The sequence below is a fragment of the Malaclemys terrapin genome, chromosome 11 (assembly GCF_027887155.1).
Source record: "Malaclemys terrapin pileata isolate rMalTer1 chromosome 11, rMalTer1.hap1, whole genome shotgun sequence".
Lineage (NCBI taxonomy): Eukaryota > Metazoa > Chordata > Testudines > Emydidae > Malaclemys > Malaclemys terrapin.
In genome coordinates, this window is record NC_071515.1 from 230,950 (window position 1) to 254,471 (window position 23,522).

The 23,522-nt window shown below is 50.3% G+C and overlaps 1 protein-coding gene across 1 annotated transcript; it reads right to left on the reverse strand.

Moving 5' to 3' along the window:
• Nucleotides 1-3,091: 3,091 nt before the first annotated feature.
• Nucleotides 3,092-11,039, reverse strand: LOC128845165 (zinc finger protein RFP-like). Its single transcript, XM_054043544.1, has 7 exons — nucleotides 10,490-11,039; nucleotides 9,610-9,705; nucleotides 7,912-8,142; nucleotides 7,577-7,599; nucleotides 6,734-6,849; nucleotides 4,974-5,033; nucleotides 3,092-4,082 (listed from the first exon to the last, which is right to left on the reverse strand). The coding sequence occupies exons 1-7, from the start codon at nucleotides 10,904-10,906 to the stop codon at nucleotides 3,565-3,567; spliced, it is 1,461 nt and encodes a 486-aa protein (XP_053899519.1). The 5' UTR covers nucleotides 10,907-11,039; the 3' UTR covers nucleotides 3,092-3,564.
• Nucleotides 11,040-23,522: the final 12,483 nt, after the last annotated feature.

The window sequence follows — 23,522 nt, forward strand, 5'->3', positions numbered from 1 at the left end:
TAAAGTGTTCTTAAACATCACTCAATTCTCAGTCACCTTTGTTCGATTTAGATTCTTCTTCTGAGCTCATTGGCTCAATTCATTTCCAGTTTTATGAAACTGCCCTTTTAAAAGCACAAAATATACATGTATGTTACTGGTCTGGCCTGTGTTCGGTGTTCGCATATAACGATGTGTTCAAGTCACAAGGACTTTTACTCAAACTACCTGTGATGTTTAGTTCTGTGATCAATTCTTTCTCGGTCAGGACGAGGTCTCATATGGCATTTGTGTGGGATGCAGCAACTTTTGAGTCAGGACACTGTCCTCTGTGATATTTAGAAATCCCCAGGGCAGTGGTCCCCAACCTTTTTGTGGCCAGTAGCACATTCATGTTTTCAGAAGAGTGTGGCGGACACCAACAATTTTTCAAGGCTTATTTTGTATTTGTACATTAAATAATACAAAAAACATCATATTTAATATTACATAATATATGAATCCAGAGAGAAGAGAGAAGCCGGAGAGAAGCCACGAGGACAGAGAACACCGGCGCCCGCAGTCCCGGAGTACTCTGTCCCCAGCAGGTGCGGGTCCCCAGCTTCTCTCCCCTGCTGGGTACTAAGCAGGCCCCGCGCCTGCCGGGGACAGAGAACACCGGCGCCCGCAGCCTGCAGCCCTGGAGTTCTCTGTCCCCGGCAGGCGCGGGGCCGTGGCTTCTCTCCGGCTTAAGTTGCGGCCCTGCGCCTGCCTGGGACTGAGAACACCGGCGCCCGCAGCCTGCAGCTCCAGAGTTCTGTCCCCGTCAGACGCGGGGCCGCAGCTTCTCTCCCCTGCTGGGCACTAGGCGGGTGCACATAAATGCCCCGGCGGGTGCCATGGCGCCCGCGGGCACCATGTTGGGGACCACTGGAGTACAGGTTTCTTAATGGCACTATAATAGCACCGATGTGCAGGAATTAATCTAGGGAAATCACGAGTTAGTCTCACTTTCCATAACATTTAATACAGCTCTGTCCTTGTCACATTCCCCTTTTCCTCCCTTTTCTTTCATTCTGTCCTTTTCTACTCACAATTTTCCTAGCCCTCCCTTCCCTTCCCTGTGCGTCTCCCTCTCTCCTCTCCTCTCCTCTCCTCTCCTCTCCGTCACAGATCTTCCTCCTTGGCTGCTCCATTCTTTTCTCCTGATTTTACCCCTTCTGCTCTTGCTGCCCCCTGGCCAGTTCCCCTGTCAGGGATACTTTTCTTTCACTCTTTTCATTTCTATTGTTCATTATATCTCCAGGATTCTCTATTTGTTCTTGTTTTATTTTAATTCACATTTTCTTCTTGAGTCTCTTCCCTCTGGTTAAACCCGCCCTGTCCCAGCCACTCCCATATTCCCAATCTCAGGAGTTGTTTTATCACCTTTGGTGTGTGTGTGTGTGGGACAGATACAGTGGTACCCGCTCTCCCATCGTTATAGGGGAAGGTGGCTTTGGCCCCTGTGGCAGGAGACCCCAGTGAGATCTAATGACACAGATTGGTACAAAACGCTCCCTGCTGCTGCAGAGCTTCCAGCTTCGCCCCAGTCCCCCAAACCCTGATTGATTAATCCGGTGTCCCTGCCATCCCCACATCTGCCTGTCCCCAGCCAGCTGTAAGTTCTGCCCCTGGAGCTCCCACATCTGCCCTTCAGGGCACCTCTGCTGCTGCTGGTGCTGGTGCTGCACAGAGGGATGTGGGAGGAGCTTCCAGGGGTCGTAGAGATGAGGAGCCAGCATATGTGCTGGAACGAGGGGTGCACCCCTGGCAGAAAGTGGTTTCCATCATATACTGGATTTATAGTTTGGTTCAATGCGGGTCTCAGCTCCCCCACTATAAAAATGATTCCAGTCCCCCTGGGAGCCAGGTGCTGGGGAGGGAGGTACTCCAGGGTCACAGAGACTGAGATGACAGTAGCTAGAGCAGAGGTGGATTTACAGTGACAGGGGGCCCCAGGGCCGGGCAGCTGTGGGGACAGAAGTCTTGGTCCTGCCGTCTCCTGGGGCTCCTGCTGCAGGGCAGGCTCCGCTCGCCCCCACCGGCAGCCAAGCTCCCCCCTCCCCTGCCTCCTCCCCCGAGTGCGCCACATTTCCGCCCCTCTCCCCACTGTCCCAGCTCTTCCCCTGCCGCCGAACAGCTGTTTACCGCGCTCCAGTTGCTCTGGGTGGGAGGAGGAGGAGTCGGGCCGCAGCCCACTCGGGAGAGGAGGCGGAGGCGGGGCCTTGGGGCAGGGGGTGGAATCGGGGCAGGGGGTGGAATCGGGGCAGGGGGTGGAGCAAAGGCAGGGCCCCTGCACTCCCTTTACACATACTCTCCCCCCAGCGGTGAGCTGTTCAGGGCAGGGCACTGGGACCACCCCCATGACCCCAGCCCCCACCCCCAACCCTGACTCCTGCACCCCCACCCTGAGCACCAAACGGGAGCTCCTGCACCCCCCCCCCACATCCCCACCTGCACCCCTCACACCGAATGGGAGCTGCCCCAGGTAAGCGCTCCACACCCCAACCTCCTACCCCAACCCTGAGACCCCTCCCTCACCTAATTCCTGGCCAGACCCTGCACCCCAACTCCCAGCCTGCTCCTACACCCTAACTCCCTCCCAGACCCTGCCCCCCCCCTGACTCCTGCACTCCCCTCACACACACCCAGCCCTGACTCCTGCACCCCCCTTCACAGCCCCAGCCCCCTGCCCTCCCTGACTCCTGCACCCCTTCAGAAACCTCCAGCCCTGACTCCTGCAACCCCCACGCCCCCTGCCCCCCACACCATCAGCTCCCTACATTCCTGCACCCCCCCCCCACATCCCCACCTGCACCCCTTGCATCAAATGGGAGCTGCCCCAGGTAAGCGCTCCACACCCCAACCTCCTGCCCCAACCCCCAGCCTGCTCCTGCACCCTAACTCCTGGCCAGACCCTTCACCCCAACATGTTTTTTTACTTTTTTTTATAAAGTGCTCTTATCCAAAGTGCTTTACAATAGTTAGCTAATGGTACAAACAATATTTGGAAAGATCATTACATGGTCCACTGAGACCCCCAGCGATTTTCAAGTGGTCTGTGGAAAAATAAGTTATACTACAAAAACAATCAAGGTACCTCACTTTATTTTCATTTATTTGCTATTACTTATAGGAGGAGGCTGAAGAAAAAAAGAATGAAAAACAGGGGCGGGGGAGATAAGAGAGAATGTTCTTTTTCTTGGCTGGGTCCCAAGGAAGGGCCCTAAAAATGAAGCTGAGCACAGGGCCCCCCTAACTCTAAATCCACCGCTGAGCTAGAGAAGTCCCCCACAATTAACCAGTGACACTGTCTGAGTCTGGATGCTCAGCGTCATCCTGGATCACAGAGAACAGTGACAAACCGGCTACAAAATCCTTGGGGCACTGAGATTGGCTTCTCTACCTCCATCCCTCCCTACCCTGTTCTCTATGGTTTGACAGTGCAGAGGCTCTATGGGGCCTGCAGGATCACAGCGACTGCATTAAGACAGCAGTCCTCTGGCGTCAGATTGACGAGGGTGCATGGGGCTAGAGAGGCTGATTTCAGGGTCCCCCGGTGTCTCAGGGACACAGTCTGAGCCGGGTTCTGGCCTCTACCCGGAGCCAGGGGAGGATTCTCTCCCCAGGGGGACAGGTGAGTGGCAAAGCGAAGATCAGAGTCTCATCACCAGAATCAAAAAACGTTACCTGCCTCCGTTCACAGTCCAGACAAACACGGAGCTTCCTGGGGACCCAGTGCAGGGGCAGGCGGATCCCCAGGGAGGTGAGAGCCTCAAACTTATCCTGCCACCACTGCCCCACAGCTGCGATTCCCCCCTCAGTGTTAAGGCCGATCCAGCCCTTCCTCCTCACAGATTCTCTGGCCACCCCGACAGCCCAGCGTTCCTCACCCTCCACCTCCACCTCCCAGCAATGTCTCCCCGAGGTGAATCCCTCACAGCCCAGCACACATTGCGCAGTGTCAAATCTCTCAGGGTTGTCGGGCAGATCCTGCCGGGTGTCTCCCTGGCTCACACTTTTCTGATCCTCAGACACGACAAGTTTGGGATGAGCCGTGTCTGGATCCAGAGTCACAGTCACTGGGGACAGAGAGAATCAGAGCGTTAGGGGCAGAGCTCAGCCCTGAGGGGGGCCTGGGGCCGTTTCTCACACTCCCCAGCAGCCCTGGTCTGCCTGGGACAGGCCTGGATCCCAGGGCGCTGCCTCTGTCCTGGGCACCTGACACGGAGCAGAGACGTCACTGCAGCTCCTCAGTTTGTTTAATTGGAGGCAATTAATTGGTTTCTCATTTGTTTGCAGAGGCTTCAGCTCCTGGCTCCCGCTGCTGGGGCTGCTCCATTCCCAGTGGCACAGACACAGCGAGGAAGGTTTCAGATGCTTTTAGTGAGGAGGGAGCAGAGGAGGCAGGTACCAGCTTTAAACCACTGAGGGAAACTCCCTCCCCAAACTGCATCCTCCATTCCCAGGCTGGAAAACAGAGACATGCAGCCTGGGGGAAGAGCATAGGAGGAGGCATTGGGTGGGGTAGCGCCAGCCCAGAGGGGGGGGCAGTGTCAGAGGGAGAGCATCTCCCTAGTCAATTATGAGTGAGATGCTCCAATGGGAGAGCCCCCCCGCCCCCCCTTGCCAGGGTAAAGGAGAGGCTCAGCCCTCAGGGGAGAGGGCTCTCTACTCATTCCTCTCGATTCATTATCAAAAGGCCAATGAATGTGTATGAAAGACTCAGGGTCAGAGTTAAGGGTGTCTGGATGCTGCTCAGTGAGTGTTTCTGTGCATCAGTGTGGGCACGAACTCAGCACTCTGGTTGGTGTCAGGAGTGTTTGTGTGACTCCAGACTGGGATCTTCTCACTGCTCAATGTGTTAGTATTGGGGCTGTGGGCGCCAGGGCTGGGTTTATTTTTTAACTTTAGCTACAATTTCATGAAAATGTTTTTGTTGGAATTTTCTCATAATTTAAAGATCATCTCACCCTGTCTGAGTGCTCCTAGGGATTCCCCTCTTTGTGTCTCCAGTGCAGACGGCAGAGTGGCTGGAGGGGGAAAGGGAAAAGAGACGAGATTTCCGGCTTTCATATTTATAATGACATCCCCACTCTGAAGTGACCTAATTTGTTTTGAATTTAGACCGAGAAACTGACAGAGGGACAGAGACACACACAGGTCTTTAATAGAAATAAAAACTAATCGGAGACCTTCCTTTTCCCCCCTCTTTCATTCAGGCATCTCCCAGATGGAACCAACAGCCATTAGGTCTCACAACCACCCTAGGAGATACAATCAGTAAGAGAGATTCCCCTCATCATCCCCTCCTCACCCTCCAAACCCAGCTGGCTTGAACAGAAGAATGGCCATACTGGGTCAGACCAAAGGTCCATCCAGCCCAGTACCCTGTCTGGCCAACGCCAGGTGCCCCAGAGGGAGTGAACCGAACAGGTAATGATCAAGTGATCTCTCTCCTGCCATCCATCTCCACCTTCTGACAAACAGAGGCTAGGGACACCATTCCTTACCCATCCTGGCTAATAGCCATTAATGGACTTAACCACCTCCTCTGTCTGAGTCACCTACTGCATTTTGTCAGATCCTAGACCAAGGGATCTCACAACAAAATTTTTGGTGGCCTCAGAGTGTGGCCACCAGATCTTGATGAACAAGTCTCTCTGTCCCTGCCTCCCACGGCCCTTCAGTGAGAGCCTGCCCCAGGGAAGGTGGATCAGGAACTCTCTGGTTGCCTGCAGAACCCCGGACTCCCCATGCCCCGGCTGGGTGGAGGTAGGGAAGCTGCCCAGGGTGCACCCCGGCAACCAAGCACTGCAGCTGCCTCCAGTGCCTCACTCACCAGCCCCACGTGTCCCCAGTGGTGCTGCTGCGGCGGCCCAGGTGCCAGCACAAACACCACGGCAGTGAGATGCATCTCACTGCCCTTGGTAACAGCTATTCAGGGGCAACTGCTGGGTGCTGCCGGGAGAGGCGGCTGCCACTTTGGTCCCCCAGTCTCCGCCCAGAGCGGCTGTCATGGCAGAAAAACATCTGCTGGTGGCTGCCTGTGAGAAACGCTGCCCTGGAGCCAGATCCTGCAAAGGCTTGAGTGTGACTGTAACTTCACACACTTTGTGCCCCTAACGGGCTGTTAAGAGTTTGCAGGGTGAGGGCTCTTCATTGTAAACCCCTTGGGTCTATTCACTCAGCATCTCCACAGAGCTCAGCACAATGGGGCCCTCGTCCTCCTGACACTGAAATACAAATAATAAAATCATTTTATACGTGTGGAAATTTGAGCTGGGAGAGAGTCGGCTCAACGGGCCAGATTCACCCTAAACTGGCAAAGGGGCAGAGGGGGCAGTTAGTGACTCCCCTAGTCAGTAGCTGTAGAGGCCTGTGCAGACCTTGGCACAGGCTGGGGCAGTCCTGAGATCCAGCCAGACTAGCACCCCTGTTTCTCTGACCCCCAAGAGCTTTGCAAGTTCTCTAGCTGGGAGAGAAAATCAGGGACCCAAAATTAGGCCATTTTGCTAAATTTGAGCCTCTATGTTGTGACCTCTGGTAAGTCATGAATTAATGCGAGACATCCCGACACCTGGGCTCCTGTTACACCTGCTCTATTGCTCTACTTTCCACCTTTCATTCAATAGAGATGTCACGTAAGGATGAACCAGCTGGACAGCGCCCACCTCTTCCCACAGTCTCAGAAGCTCATCCCAATTTCCCCTTGTAGATCCCTTCTCAGTACCCTTGAACTTCCTCAGAGTCTCCATTACAGCAACAGTCTGCTGGCAGAAATTGCTGAGTCTCTTCTCCAGTTCAGGAGAAATCTCCACTGGCTGCTGGAACTCCCCCTTCTCACACCTGAAGAGAAAATTTCACATTCTTATATTTCATTTAGTGACACAGCCTACTTTGTTGTTTGTGAAAGTTGCTGCTCTAATGGGCCTGGAATTAGAATTCCTCTGCTTCTCCCAGCCTCAGAGCAGGTGGAGCACAAGCCATGACAGTGAAACCTTCCCTCTGAAGGTCCCATTGATATTCTACAACTCTGGCCTGGACAGACCAGCTCTGGGGATAAAAGGGGATGCGAGTCTCCATGGCCAATTCACACCTTGGCCTCCATGCTCGGAGGGATACAAAGTTCCCATGTGAAGTGCTGTAGAAATCTATCCACTAGGAACTATGCTGATACATCAACTCCCACCTCCCCAGCTCATTCCACACAGGTCTCCAAACAGCTCTCTGGTGGGATGTGCTCTTGATCACTGCTGCCCTGGGCTGAATGGTAACCAGTGCGCTGGGAGTGACAGGCCCATATTCCATCCCCACAACCCTGAGGCAGCCAGGCCCCCAGGGATGTGATATCTCTAGAATATAATTTAGGTTAATCTTTCCTGTTCAATAGGTAATTCCAGAGTCTTCTCTAAAACGGTGAGACCCTCAGGATGAAGTTAATCAGAGAGAGTTATATGCAAAATGTGACCCTGCCTCACACATTTCGCTGAAGAGCCTTGGGGAGATGTGCTGCTAACATCATCTCCAAGCCAGCATTGTGACATGTGAGGGGGAGTGAGAGAGAGACACGTACCTGCTCAAGGTGCTTCTGATGTCCTAGAGGAGAGAGAGAAAAGAATCTCAGTCCCCTCTGACACACACACGATATCCCAGGGAAGGGATTTTGCAAATATGGGGAAAAGAGCCCCTGCCCTGGCTCCAGGCCCATGGATTCCTTGAGCTAATGGGGCTTTCCCTGCTCTAATATCAATGTGTCCGTAACTCTTCAAAGAGCAATAGTCACTCACATCTCAGGAATGCACACACTGAGTGACACTCAGATCTCTGACTGCTGGACTCCAGTATTTATGATTCAGGAACCCTCCCTCCCCTGTGAGAGGATCTGGGATGTTTCTAACTCAGTCTAACCTGCAGGAATTCATTCGTTGGCTCCTGACCCTTCCCCTCCAGCTCACTGATCAGGTTGCTGAGATAGGAAATCTCCTCAGAGAGTTTGCTGGCATTGTCACTCTGTATCTTCGGAATCTCCTTTTCCAGCTTCTCCAGCTGGGCCAGCAGGAGTCGCTCTTGTTCCTCCAGGAACTGCCGCAGTTGCTGAAATTCAGACACAATCTTCTGTCTCTCGGTTTGTGTCTGTATCTATAAGAAGTAAGGAAAGGGCTAGTCAGGAACATGGATGGCACCTGAGGGCCTTTAATAGAGTCTTACAAGAGAGAATTTCTTTACAATCTCTAAGACATCTGTGTAGGGACCAGGGCACGAGCAGTCAGGCCTAGTGGTCAGAACTGGAATCGGCAGCCAGGAATTAAAACCAGAGTCAAACCTGGAGTCAGAGTCAGGATCTCACCAGGGCTGGGGTCAGAGTCGAGATCAGGAGTCATGCCAAAGGCTGAGCCAGAATCAGTATCAGGAGTCGCGTGAGGATCAGCACTGGAGTCGGAGTCAGACCGCCATGCGAAGGGTCAGGCCGGAGTCAGACAGCAGTACTGCAAGTCAAACCTGAGCCAGGAACTATGCCAGGGTCAAGCCACTGTCAGGGTCCAGTCCAGCAGCAGATCTGGAGTTCACTCAGTAGTTTGGGCAACTTCCTGTGATGCCTGCTGGCGTAAGTCATGTATTCGAACGCCTGCTCCAATCAGGAGCTTCGTAGACGGATCCTCTGGCGGGCCAGAGTTCCACTAGCCCTTCCCTTGCTGGCTCCAGAGAGCTGATAGGTTGCAGTGACAGTCTGGGACCTGTGGTTTGGGGGGGGTGAAATCTGTAATTCTTCACATCCTGACACTTGAGTATCCCTTGGGATTCCAAGGGAGAGGATTTTCCTACAGCTTCCCATTTGGCCCCAATATCCCTTAAAGGGGTGTCTCCATGTCAGACGTGGCTCCGACACTGTTCCCAATGGCCTCTGAGGGTGCGTCTACACGGCCCACAGCAGTGAGCCTCAGAGCCCAGGGCAACAGACTCAGGGGCTCACGCTACCGCACGAACAACAGCTGTGTAGACACTGGGCCTCAGGCTGGAGCTTGGGCTCTGAAGCCGAGGGAGGGAGGGGGGTGGATTTCAGAGCCTGAGCTCCCACCCCAGCTGCAGTTTAAAAGTGCTGTCTACAGGTTTTTTTAGTGCTTTACTGTGAGCCCCATGAGTCCAACTCTGCTGAGCAAGACCCGGAGGGGCTCACTGCTGCTGGCGGTGTGAGCGTACCCTGAGACGCCAGACCCAGAGCAGCAGGCAACAGAACTCAGCTCCACATTGATAGAATTATCAGGGGGAAAATAAACAAATGGTTTTAAAAAATACAAGAAATGACGGCAGATGCTGGCACATGGCACGGCTGGGATACAGTCAGTGCAGTTTGGGAGAAGTTTTGTGAAAGCCACAAGGGACAGTAATTAACTCATTAATTAAAATGCATTTTAGATGCTGCAGAAGATGCTGTTGTCCTCCTCCAAGGAGAGAACATTTGTGATGCACACGTGTGTACACACACACACACAGTATCCCATGATCATGGAGAAACATAAACAAGCCCACATTCCCCACACCACACAGAAATCTACCAACAAACCGCCCCTCACCATGTCCCAGCAGTGAAAAACAATGGGCACCTACCAGATACTCCTGGCTTCTTTTCTCTCCATTTACTTTCAATAGCAGGAGCTTTTCTCTCTGTTCCCTCAGAGACTTCGAATGGGCCTGGATCTTTTCCTGACAAACAGAAACGATTTGGTGGTTTGATTTGGAGGCCTGACAGTAGGTTTGTAGGGGTTGGTTTTCCACCCAGAACACAAGAGTTGAGATGACTGTAGGTCCTACTAGATAGTCTAGTGGTTAGGGCACTAGCCTGAACCTCAGAAAACCAGGGTTTTATACCCAGCTCTGCCACTGACAAGCTGAGTGACCTTGGACAAGTCACTTCCCCTCACTGTGCCTCTGTTTCCCCTCCCACCCTGTCTGTTCTGTCCTGTCAGACTGTAAATGGCTCGGGGCAGGGATTGTCCTTCTGTGGGTTTTGTGCTGCTCCCCCCGCAATCGAGGTCAGATCTCATTTAGGGGCTGCTGGGATGCAAATCACAATAATAAAATCAGTGACGAATCAGTAATAACAGCCACATCTCATAACTCTGCCTTCTCCAGCCTGAGGGCAGCACTCCCACATAGACCGGCCTGCAGCTCTTGTGAATCAAACCTCGCTCCTCATTTCACAGCTTCTGGTCTGAGGGAGTTCCCATACTTCACTGGTGGGAGCTGGGTTTGAAAAGGATTCAGCTGCTCAGAGAAAACTTTCCCACCTCAGCCAAATTTAAAACCTGCTTCTGTTGCCTTTCTGGCCAGGCTGGAGTCTCATTAATTTGTACAGCTTCTGATATAGCAATGAAGGCTACACACAGCTGAGTGGCAAATTACACCTGTGTCAGGCAATTTCTGCCAACATTAACCCGTAATTAAAACCCAAAGTTATTACCCATTAGACTGGACAGCAATTCCCTACCTTGTACTCCTGGGCAGCTTCCTCTATGGCAACCACGGTGTGAGCTCGGTGAGCCCGGGATCTGTCACACACCACACTGATGGGGGTTTGATTCTCTTCACAAAGCGGTTTGAGAGTCTCCTGGTGCTCCCCACACACGCTCTCCCCTCCTGCTCCCTTTGCTGCCTGGAAACTCAGCCATTTGGCTATTTCTAGGACATTTGCCAGCTGCCTGTTGGGCCTGAGGTTTCTGTGTTGCACAGTTTCTCTGCACTGGGGGCAGGAGGCGCCTGTGTCAGATCCCTCCCAGCACTGGCTGATGCAGGCTTGGCAGAAATTGTGCCCACACTGCAGAGTAACAGGTTCTCTGAAGTACTCCAGACAGACGGGACACGTGGCTTGGTCCTGGAGACTTTCCACGGGGGTCTCTGCAGCCATGGCTCCCTCCGGGAAGAGGAACCCTGAGTTTGAATTTCCCGAGTTCACACTAGGCCCCGCCTGCAGCAGCAAGAGGGGGGGGGGGTGTCCCACCTGGAACTGACTCCGTCTGTTGGAGCGGGAAGGAGCCCATTGTTCATTTCAGCCCTGGAGGCTTTTGTGAAAACATGTTGGAAAAGCCTGATTCTCACTCACACTCAGGCTGCTCGGGCTCAGTGGAAAAGGGGGAGTCCTGCCAGGGGTGTCACCAGCTCCTGGGATTTGAGCCTCAGGCTCACAATCTTTCATTGCTCTGGTTGGTTGCAGTGCTGTGGCTGATTGGTTTGTTAAAGCCCCAGCTCCTTTCAGCCTGTGCTGAGGTGAAACTCCGCTTTTGTTTGCTAAAGAGAGGAAGTTTCTAGCCTTGTTGATTGCAGAGAAAATTTGAAAATGTGACCCCAGTGCAGCCTGAAGGCTCAGAAACCAGCTGGGAAACCAAACCAGCCCCACAGTAATTATTAGTAGGGGTTTAAATCCCACGTTTTTTAAAGCACTCTCATCCGGGGGGGGGGGGTGGCTCGTGATTTTCAAATGCTTGGAGTGGGCAAGACTGTAATCAGTTACCCATGGGAACTGGGGCGCCCCGAAAGGAGCAGCTCATTGTCTAAAACAGCCCAGCCGGCAGAAAGGGAAATAGACACACCGGGGGAAGGTCAGGGAGTAGCAGGCAGCGCTGCAAGTTCAGGGTCAAACTCTGCTCATGCTGCAAAAGTTGTACCTAATTTTAACCCTTTCAAAACCCTACCTTAAAACACTATTATTTCAGTTGCAACGACAAGCACTCAAAAGTTAGGAATGCCAGGGTCTTACTTGCCTGTGGAACCTTAATTCAGGCCCCTGTGCCTGCGCCTTTGGTACAGTCTTTAGGCACATGATCACCTGCTATATTTTCAGTTTGTCCCTGGCTGGACACACAAGAAGTCAGAATGAAGCTTGCATGGGTGATGGGATCTTTTCCTTGGATCTCTGTTGCTATTATGAATCTGGGTTTAAACTGCAGCAAGGGAGGTCTAGATTGGACATTAGGAAAAAGTTCCTAACTGTCAGGGTGGTTAAACACTGGAACAAATTGCCTAGGGAGGTTGTGGAATCTCCATCTCTGGAGATATTTAAGAGTAGGTTAGATAAATGTCTATTAGGGATGGTCTAGGCAGTATTTGGTCCTGCCATGCGGGCAGGGGACTGGACTCGATGACCTCTCGAGGTCCCTTCCAGTCCTATAATCTATGAATCTATCTATGAATCTAATCTATGGTTGAATAAACAGCAGCCTTTCCAGGCTGTGGTGAAATATGCACTATGCCTGACGACCAGACACAACTCAACATCCCCTTATGCTGTATTTTACAATTTATCTGACAACTTCCAGACTGCCTCTTATCTGAAACCAGCAACTGGCTGGGCTTCAAAATGCACTCTGCAGTAATAACGAATCGAGCTTCTCCATCAAGAGCAGCTCAGCGACACCATGGCTCTGTGTCACCTACCACCTTAGCAGTGGGTCTTCACTGTGAAGAGTGGTGAAGAATTCAATGTAATTATTGCTGTTGTTTTATTGTTGGTATTTGGCAGTTCTCAAATAGCAGGGAGAACCGTCTTCTCAACACTGCTGTTGTCTTCAGCCAAATGGAGACACTTTAAAATTTGAGTCTCCTGCTGCCAACCCTTGGAGCTCAGCAGAATGGTGGGTGGTTCTTTAAGGATGCCTCTCTGCTCACACTAATTGACTGGAATTGCTGTAACTATCCAGTTACTTGGCTGCTTTCACAAACCAGCTCTGGAGAACTGATGGCATTTAGAAAAGCCGAGTGCATGCTGAGGACTTTAAAACTTCTCAGAAGCTTCTTTCCAGGATCCATCCAATAGGTGAGTACTGGCTGCTTGAACATCACCTCAGTGAGTCTTTTATATCTTTATCTGTTCCATGCAAGAAATGCTGATACCAAAACTCCCAGGTTAAATTTATGTGCCTTGTTATGCATATTGCATTAGAAATAGAAATTCAAAGCAATATAAACTATATTTCAGTTCACTTCCCTTGCAACCTGTGGGTGAGGTTCTGTGGCCTGCAATGTGTAGGTCAGACTGGATGATCATGATCAGGTCCCTTCTGGCCTGGAAGTCCATGAGATCATAACACCAGACCACGAGAGCACAGAAAACTAGTGAGGAAATAATTGACTTTTATATATAATTTATGAAGACAGGACTCAGTGACCTAAAAGGGAAATTCGTAATAATCTACTTCTTTTCATTCATTTTACAATACCAGACTGACCCAAATTCATCACCATGCGGACTATTTCTTCCTTATTGCCACTGTAATTTTTTACCTTTGCCTATGAGGGAAATTATTAGCTAAATTGGAAAAGATGGGGATCAATTTAAATATTGAAAGGTGGATAAGGAACTGATTAAAGGGGAGACTACAACGGGTCATACTGAAAGGTGAACTGTCAGGCTGGAGGGAGGTTACTAGTGGAGTTCCTCAGGGATCGGTTTTGGGACCAATCTTATTTAATCTTTTTATTACTGACCTTGGCACAAAAAGTGGGAATGTGCTAATAAAGTTTGCAGATGAGACAAAGCTGAGAGATATTGACAATACAGAGAAGGACCTGGATATCATACAGGAAGATCTGGATGACCTCGTAAACTGGAGTAATAGTAATAGTAACAGGATGAAATTTGATAGTGAAAAGTGCAAGGTCATGCATTTAGGGATTAATAACAAGAATTATTGTTATAAGCTGGGAACGCACCAGTTGGAAGTAACAGAGGAGGAGAAGGACCTCGGAGTATTGGTTGACTATGAGCCGCCAATGTGAAATGGCCATGAAAAAAGCTAATGCGGTCTTGGGATGCATCAGGCGAGGTAGTTCCAGTAGAGATAAGGAGGTGTTAGTACCGTTATACAAGGCACTGGTGAGACCTCATCTGGAATACTGTGTGCATGTTTCTGTGTTACTGTGTGCATGGTCTCCCATGTTTAAGAAGGATGAATTCAAACTGAACAGGTACAGAGAAGGGCTACTAGGATGATCCGAGGAATGGAAAACCTGTCTTATGAAAGGAGACTCAAAGAACTTGGCTTGTTTAGCCTAACCAAAAGAAGGCTGAGGGGAGATATGATTGCTCTCTACAAATATATCAGAGGAATAAATACCAGGAAGGGAGAGGAATTATTTAAGCTCAGTACCAATGTGGACACAAGAACAAATGGATATAAACTGGCCATCAGGAAGTTTAGACTTGAAATTAGACGAAGGTTTCTAACCATTAGAGGAGGGAAGTTCTGGAACAGCCTTCCAAGGGGAGTTGTGGGGGCAAAAGACATATCTGGCTTCAAGACTAAGCTTGATAAGTTTATGAAAGCCTGATTTTGTCAATTAATTCGTCTTTGTCTATTAGCGGTAAATATGCCCAATGGCTTGTGATGGGATGTTAGATGGGGTGGGATCTGAGTTACTACAGAGAATTCTTTCCTGGGTGTCTGGCTGGCGAGTCTTGCCCACATGCTCAGGGTTTAGCTGATCACCATATTTGGGTTGGGAAGGAATTTTCCTCCAGGGCAGATTGGCAGAGGCCCTGGGGGTTTTTCACCTTCCTCTGCAGTGTGGGGCACGGGTCACTTGCTGGATGATTCTTTGCACCTTGAAGGCTTTAAACCACGATTTGAGGACTTCAATAAGTCAGGCATAGGTTTGATACAGGAGTGGGTGGGTGAGATTCTGTAGCCTGCATTGTGCAGGAGGTCAGCCTAGATGATCATAATGGTCCCTTCTGAACTTAAAGTCTATGATTCTATGAGATAGACAGACTCCTTTGATTTCTAATAGTTTGAACAAATCAATTCATCAAAGTATTTATCTGAACCAGTCCCTACCAAGAATTCTGATTGTTCTGCATTCCTTGAAATAGTGTGTGGAAAGTCACCCAAGCAAAGATTTTAGGAGGGAATCTATAAGTATTCACTTGCTGAGTTTCCCCACCACTGGGTCAGGTGGGGATCGGTTCCCTGCGGTAAAGGCTGGGTGTGAGACATGCCCCAGACCTGATGCATCCCCTAGGATCTGCAAAAGTCCAGGGACTTCTACACCCAGACCATTTAACCCCACTTTGACTCCGGGCACTACGTCCCTGTCCCCCCCGCCCCCGCCTCCATTCCCTGGCTGCAAGGACTCTCCCCATGGTCATGACTGTCCTTGTTCCCATGCCTTTGGGTGAGGGCTCTGCCAACAAGTGGCTAGAGCCTGTGGCTACATTGACTTTCCTGGGTCAGTTCTGTGGCCCAGAGGGAGGATTAGATGGTTCTGCCCCATCCCCAAACTGCCCACCCCTCCCCTTGCCCTCCCTGCCTCCATCTCCTCTCTCCCTTCCTGTAGTGCTCACTCAGCTTTACTTATAGTGCTGGCTAGCCTCTGCCAGGGCGAAAAGAAAAGGAAACTTCTCTTGTGGGTGTGTCTGTATCCCTGGCCTGGCTCTCATGCATACGGGCATGTGCTAGCCAAGCCCACCTTGGAATGGCCACGCTGCAGAGCCACGCACACCTGGCACCTGTGTACCGTGCCCATGCTGGCAGTGCAGTTACCTGGGGTTGGCATTAAGACTGAGTACTCCAGGGTTTCTAGTGCCGCACTAAATGGAGACACCCTAGGAACTGGCTCGCAGTGTATTGTGGGAGATGTGGTTTACGCCCACCAACACATTTAGCACTTCAGGCTCTGCATCCTCCTTTCTTTTGTTCATTCCACTGGGGCCAAATCCTGGATCCAGAACCATGGGCTGAGCTGCTCTGGCTTGTCACTGAAATGTTTACACAACTGTGTAGTTGTTCTGCGAGGCTCTGAGTGACATCTCAACAGCAGTTACTGAGCGGTGGAAGGTGGCAGTGGCAGGACTCAGAGGGGCGTTCATTCATGGCACACTGGAGACGCTGGTTGGTTTCTGCCATCACTGTGGATTCCCCATCATAGACAGGTGGCTCTGATGCAGGAGAACAAGCCCAGTGTGGTGGGGCCAGGCCATCATGCAGACTGCAGATGACCAGCAATGGTTCCAGAATTTCTGCATGAGCAAGCAGAACTGCATGGCGCTTGCCTTGTCCCTCCAGCACCAGGATATTCAAACGAGGGAGGCCATAACAGTCCAGAAGTGAGCTGCTGTTGCCATCCGGAAGCTGGATACCCCAGATAGCTGCAGTTGCATGGCTACCAGTTTGATGTTGGCAAGTCCATGGTCAGTGCTGTGTTGGGGGAGGTTTGTGAAGGATTGGTACTGTGATTTACCCATAGACATAACTAATGTGTCTGAAATAACAGCTGACTTTGAGAGAATGGTGCTGTGGCCAATGTCACTGTGCTGGGGCCAGTGTCACTCATGTGCCCATACTTTTCCCATTGCAAGGAGCATGTGAATATGTCAACCACGAAGGGCACTGCTCCATCCTCCTGCAGGGCTTGGTCAACTTCAGAGGCAGGTTCATGAACACCAGCATGGAGGTACAGGGAAGGTTCATGGTGCCAGGGTGCTGAGCAAATCTGACACTTACCTTGTGGGAAAGGCAGGGAGATTATTCCTTCCAATGACATGGTTATCAATGGGCTGTCTGTGCCCACTGTTATTTGGGGGGAACCCCACTTACCATCTGCTGCTCTGTATCGTAAAACCGTAGAGCACCTGGCAGCAGAAGGTTTAATTACATGCTGAGCAGTTGCAGAAGCGCTGTGCTGGAGTGCACATCTGGCAGACTGAAGGCAGGATGGCGCTGCCTACAGACCCATTTGGATGTCAGTGTGGCTAATGCAATCCATGCCTGAGGATAAGGGGAAGGGAAGAATTTTCATACTGAGAAGGCCCAAGACATTGCTTGCAAGCCCAGCATCAGCAGCCAGAAAGTGGCCCTATGGTCCCTGGAGCTGGGTCTAGGAGGACAAGGGGAACAAGGGATACCTTGTGCACCTACATCCCAGCAGCAAAGAGTTATGTGGATGAGGAGATGTGAGAGGGGCCTGTAACACTGGGTGTGTATGGTTGCATACATATAAATTTTTTTGGCATTACCTGATTTGCTCTTGTTTGTTTGTTATTAGTTTTATCTGATACATTGATACTTTATAGAAAACTTTGGTTACAATTTCATGACTGGACTATTTTTGTCATCCAATTATTAATTAATTAGTCAATTATTGATTTCAAGTGGAAGAACTTCAATAGAAGAGATAGAGACCCATCTCAGAATATCCTGTAGCTCAGAGCTCACAGCACTCACCTAAGAGATGAGGCACCCCTGTTCAAATCTCTTTTTGCTCATCAGGCAGATGGAGAAATTGGACTAGTCTCCCACATCCCAGGTGAGTGCCTAGATCACTGGGCTAAAGATTGTAAAGCAGGTCTTCCACCTGGGCCATTCTGTGTACAGCTAGGTGGCATCTGTGCACACCTTCCAGACTGGGACCCTCAGGGAAGATAGGCAGAGAAATGTCTCTCTTCCTCCAGCCTTGTCCTGGGGCTTAGGCAGGAGACAGGTATCCAGCTGCCTAGAGTGAGGCAGCAGTGCAGGTGCCCAGAGACAGAAAGTTAGGCACCTAGGGAACTTTTACAGCAAAAATTTAGGAGCTGAGTGCATTTAGGCTTCTGTGGTTTTTTTCCCCATCAGTAGACCCCAGTCTAGTTGTGAGAATGCTGGGAAGCAGGTGACACCTTTGGAAAGGCCATTCCCAATGTCATTTAAGGGAATTCACCTGGTTCCTTAAAATAAGTCTCAGCCTTATATTTTGTGGGTGCTTACCAATCAGACTTTCTTTTTCCTGGTTCCCTGGAGTTCTTTCTTTCTTTTGCTCTGAGATTTGACATTGCTCTGTAGCAATGTCTGACTGCAGTATCTGGACCCAAGCATTGTGGAGTATTGATAGGTAAGGATGATACCCCAGAGAACAGCCTGTCAGCAAACAGCCAGGACTATTCCCTTTGATATTCTTAACCTGACTTCTGGTGAGGCTGTTGTGTTAATTTCAAATTAGTTCAAACAGCTTCACCAAACACCAGAGAAGAAAGACCCTGGAATGGATTTAAAAGTCACCCTCGCCCAAGGACAGGGAATTACAGGAAAGAGACTGAGGGCTTGTCTGCACTTACAGTGCTGTAGCACTAAGTGAAGATGCTACCTGTGCTGATGGGAGAGCTTTCCCCATCGACATAGGTACTCCATGTCCCCGAGAGGTGGCAGCCATGTCGATGGGAGAAGTCCCAAAGCTCTCAGGCCACTTGTCCAGTCTGGCTGCAGGAGGAGATCTGTGGACAGACAGAGGGGGCCTGGGCAAGTCTGCGGAGCAGTCCCCGGGGACCGGGCCTGGCACTCCGGCTGTGGGGAGAATGGAGCGCTTGCCTGGGATGTGGCTGGGTACAGGGGCTGCCCTACAGCTGGGTGCAATGGTGCAGAGATTTAATGCATTTTGCATGGGGGAATTCGTACGTTCTTGCAGCTGGATGGTGTGAGCTGGAATTATTTTCGTTAAGGGGAAGGCTGGTGCTGCTCCCGTTTTGCTGGAGAATCCAGGGCTGGAGCTTTGTAGCCGTCAGTCACACTCCTTCGTTCTGCGGCTGGTCCATGTGGCTGGGCAGTGCAGCCAGGAGTCTCTTGCAGCAGAGTGGATCTGAGATCAGATTCAACAGTGACTCTGGGCAGTGGCCGTCTGGGACCAGAACCGGAGCTGGGGCTGTGATGGGAAGGGCGTGCTGGGCGGAGATGCTGCTGGGGAAGCAGCCGGTCACTGCCTGAGCAACCAGATACAGTATTGTCACAGCCTGACTCACACAGTGATGAGATCCATTGTCACGAGTGTGTCAGGCAAACTGGTTCCATGGCTGTAAACTTCCTTCGAACCAGCCAGTCTTCCTGCTGCGTGGCCGCCCGAGGCTGTCGGCACTGGGGGATGGGCTCAGGCAGAGCATCTCACTGCTGCTGGGGTTTGCTGGTGAACGTATTGCCTGAGAATTGGAGCCATCAGTCAGACACACGGACAGGCAGTTACTTTTGGCCAACAGAAGTGGTCTCCAGGAGCTGTGAGGAGGAGGCTGGAGAGATGAATCCCTCAGCCCGTGTCCCTTGCAGCTGACTGTGCCAATGAGACAATTCCCAGACTGCTGAGCAGAACTGCGGGATGGGGGAGTGGGGACACTCTCCAATGCCAAGGACAAAACCCATGGGCTGGGGTGCAGTGAAACAAACCAGAAGCTGTGAGTACAAATCATCTCACTGCTACTGAGGCTGTTTGTGTCTGCAGGCCCCTCCCAGCCCGTATGGCTGACCATGACTTCGTCTCCCCAGCCCTAGACGGCGATCTAGCATTGGGCACCTTGGCAGCCCCTGGTGCTAATAAATTCACAGAGAAGTTGCACAAGGAAAATGGGGCTAGAACTGGGGGCTCTAGTGTGGAAGCCCCAGGTCTTAGCTACTCCCCCCACTGGCTTTAGTCTCAAAGTGTCAAATATCTGGTCTTTGGCTCTCCTGTTGCTAACTGCTACGCCACACCAGGGATACCAGAATAAGGGGGTCAGGGGGCCATGGACCCATCACTTTTCAGGATTATGCCCTCCCACTTTTTACAGGCTGACAGGCGGAGAGGCATAAAGTGAGCGGTGGATGGGGCCTTGTGGGGGAAGGGCTGGTACAAGGGTGGGGCCTCATGGAGACAGGGTGGCATGAGGGGGGGAACTTGGGGGGGAAGGGGTGGCACAGGGGCAGCAAGAAAGGGGCAGTGGGGGGCAGGACAATGGTTCAGGTGCCGGTGAGGTCCCCCCCCTTTTAGGGAGCTTTCATTGCCTCTGCAAATCCACCCAATTCTGACTAATGTGAATACCTGACCCAAAGACAAGTGCAAAGTACTAAATTTAGGAAGGAAAAAGCACATGCAGAGATCCAAAATGGGGAATAACTGGCTAGGAAGTAGTACTACAAAAAAGAATCCGGGGGTTATAATGGATCACACATTGAATGTCAGCCAACAGCGTGATGCAGTTGTGAGAATGAATGGCTAATATAATTCTGGAGTCTATTAACAGGAGTGTCGTATGTGACACATGGGAGGTAATGTCCTGCTCTACTCAGCACTGGTGAGGCCTTAGCTCAGTGGGTCCCAAACTTTAACAATCTGTGAACCCCTTTCACTAAAATGTCAAGTCTCACAAACCTCCTCCTAAAAATGAATATTTCCAGGGATTTTCTCCTTTACCTGAGTATAAATGATAAAAGCAGTGATCTTGGAAATATAAAATTTGTTTTTATAACATGCTTATTATACACTATTGATTATTAATTATTAATCATTACAGTATTTTTATTACATTATGAAAATGTCAACTCTCTTCCAAGATCTCAATTTTGTAGCTTGTATCACTTTGAATAAGCCTGTTATAAGGCAAGGCTCCTACCCTTGTTGCCGAGAAGGCTAACGGCATTTTGGGCTGTATAAGTTGGTGCATTGCCAGCAGATCGAGGGACGTGATCATTCCCCTCTATTCGACATTGGTGAGGCCTCATCTGGACTACTGTGTCCAGTTTTGCGTCCCACACTACAAGAAGGATGTGGAAAAATTGGAAAGAGTCCAGCGGAGGGCAACAAAAATGATTAGGGGGCTGGAGCACATGACTTATGAGGAGAGGCTGAGGGAACTGGGTTTATTTAGTCTGCAGAAGAGAAGAATGAGGGGGGATTTGATAGCTGCTTTCAACTACCTGAAAGGGGGTTCCAAAGAGGATGGATCTAGACTGTTCTCAGTGGTAGCAGATGACAGAACAAGGAGTAATGGTCTCAGGTTGCAGTGGGGGAGGTTTAGATTGGATATTAGGAAACACTATTTCACTAGGAGGGTGGTGAAGCACTGGAATGGGTTCCCTAGGGAGGTGGTGGAATCTCCTTCCTTAGAGGTTTTTAAGGTCAGGCTTGACAAAGCCCTGGCTGGGATGATTTAGTTGGGAATTGGTCCTGCTTTGAGCAGGGGGTTGAACTAGATACCTCCTGAGGTCCCTTCCAACCCTGATAGTCTATGATTCATCAGCCTTTGATGATTCAAACACATCTAACTTATCTAAATGTACATTAACCTTTAAGATGGCCATTGGCTGGCCATCTTTCCCCCTTGTTGTTAATATTAATTGTGTTGAGTATCTGGTCATAATTTTAGTGAAGACTGAACCAAAATAGGCATTAAACACCTCAGTGTCAGTGACCAGGACATGGACAATCATGCCTAGTGGTCAGAGCAGGAGTCAGTAGCCAGAGGCCAGGGTCAGAACAGGAGTTAGAGGTTTGATGCCAGAGTCAGTGGTCAGAGCTGATGTCAGCTGATGTCAGAGATCTGGAATTAGAGCTGGGGTCTGAACTGGGTTACCTGGAATGAGGCAAGATGGGGCAAGTTTTTGGCCAAGGTAGGAGCAAGGCTAAAACAAGGCAGGAACAAGACAGGGAACAAGCAGGTGCAGGAGCTGTCACAGCCGTGGGCTAACGGTTTGAGCAGCTGCTGAACCACTGTTGCTGGTGGACTTAACAGCTGATCTGCTGACTCTTCCCAGCAATCAGGCAGTGTAGCCAATCAGGCAGGCCACTACAGGCCAGCTGCACTGGTTAGATTGCCCAGACTGGCTCTTCTGCAGGTCCTGATTCCTGACAGTACCCCTGTCCCTGAGGGCAGTTCGTAGGGGCCTCAGGGCCTGGTTTCTTGGGGTACTTCTGGTGGAACTCTCACAATAGATCCTGGTATGGATGTTTTCTACTGGTTCCAGGACCACACATCTGTAGCCCTTCCAGTCCACCAGGTACAGGGGCCTTCCTCTAACTTGCCAAAAGTTGAGGATTCAGTGGACAAAGTACTCCTCCTGTCCCTGGACTAAAGAACAGGAGTACTTGTGGCACCTTAGAGACTAACAAATTTATTTGAGCATAAGCTTTTGTGGGCTACAGCCCACTTCATCGGATGCATGTAGTGGAAAATACAGTAGGAAAATATATATATACACAGAGAACATAAAACAGTAGGTGTTACTATACACGCTATAAGGAGAGTGATCAGTTAAGTTGAGCTTTTATCAGCAGGAGAGAAAAAAAACTGTTTGTAGTGGTAATGAAAACGGCCCATTTCCAGCAATTGACAAAGAGATATGAGGAACTGGGGGGGGGGGGGGGGGGAAGAGGAAAAGCATGGGGAAATAGTTTTACTTTGTGTAATGGCCCATCGACTCCCAGTCTTCGTTCAAGCCTAATTTAATGGTGTCCAATTTGCAAATTAATTCAATTCAGCCGTCTCTCGTTGGAGTCTGTTTCTGAAGTTTTTTTGTTGTAATATTGCGACTTTTAGGTCTGTAATCGAGTGGCCAGGGAGATTGAAGTGTTCTCCAACTGGTTTTTTAATGTTATAATTCTTGACGTCTGATTTGTATCCATTTATTCTTTTACGTAGAGACTGTCCGGTTTGGCCAATGTACATGGCAGAGGGGCATTGCTGGCACATGATGGCATATATCACTGTTATGGGTGACAGTGGTGAGTTGGAGCAGTTAGGGTCTGGGATCTTGGCCTGGGGCTTTCAAAGTGAAAGGCTGGGCAGATCTTCAAGGATTTGGGCAGCTGTAATCTGAAAGGCACTGGCTTCACCCATTCTGTAATCTTGAAGGGGCCCAGGTATTGGTAGTCTAGTTTGGTGGATGGGTAGCCCTATTTAAGGTTGTTGGCAGAGAGCCACACCTTGTCCAGACAAGGAAGAGCCTGACAGTCTTTGTCCAAATGGTGTTTGTAGACATCTTTGAAGTACTGCAAATATTTCTTCAGCTCCTGCTCCTCCCAGTGGGAGGTTAAATTTGCAGCAGCTGATACTGAGAAACTCACAGGCAAGTCTGAGTGGCAGTTGGAGTGAAAGCCACGGCTTGTAAAGAGTGGGCTCTGCTGCGCTGAGGAGTGGATTGCATTGTTATATGCGATCTCAGCATGGCGCAGCAGGGGGTGCCGTGCCATTCTTCCTGATGGTAACTCAAAAAACAGTTTTTGCCCAAGAGTTGATTGACCCTCTCTGTTTGCACATTAGTCTGGGGGAGAGAGGCGGATGAGGTGAGGAACTTGATGCCAAGGAGTTTAAGAAATTCACACGAGATTTGGGAGATGCACTGTGGCCCTCGTCTGATATAATGCCCATTCGTAACCCATGGTAGTGGAAGAGATTTTTCAGGAAGAGCCAAGCCATCTCCTGTGCAATAGGAACAATACCAAATGGGATGAAGTGCACCATCTTTGTTAGGAGGTCGACAACAACCAGGATTACTGAGTGTTCCTGGAAGCATGGCAGTTCTATGATGAAGATATGTGTGTGTTTATGTATATATAAATAGACCAAGGCTAGAGTTCTTGAATTGGCCAAAATGACCCTCAAGCAGTGAATTTTGACATAGTTTCAATTCCTGAAGTCTAGGCTGTTACTCCAGAACATGAATACAACCCTTGTGATAGAGGAGGCCATTCTATAGTATAGTCAGAATTCAGAGTTGAAACATAGACACACAGAATATCAGGGTTGGAAGTGACCTCAG

What these genes read in the sequence shown, in the direction of transcription:
- LOC128845165 (XM_054043544.1), bottom strand. Translation starts at nt 10,906, where the DNA reads ATGGCTGCAGAGACCCCCGTGGAAAGTCTCCAGGACCAAGCCACGTGT. An exon ending in AAGCTGCCCAGGAGTACAAG is followed by an intron (nt 9,706 to 10,489) that starts GTAGGGAATTGC and finishes TCTGTTTGTCAG; the next exon opens with GAAAAGATCCAGGCCCATTC. An exon ending in ATCAGAAGCACCTTGAGCAG is followed by an intron (nt 6,850 to 7,576) that starts GTACGTGTCTCT and finishes TTTTCTCTTCAG; the next exon opens with GTGTGAGAAGGGGGAGTTCC.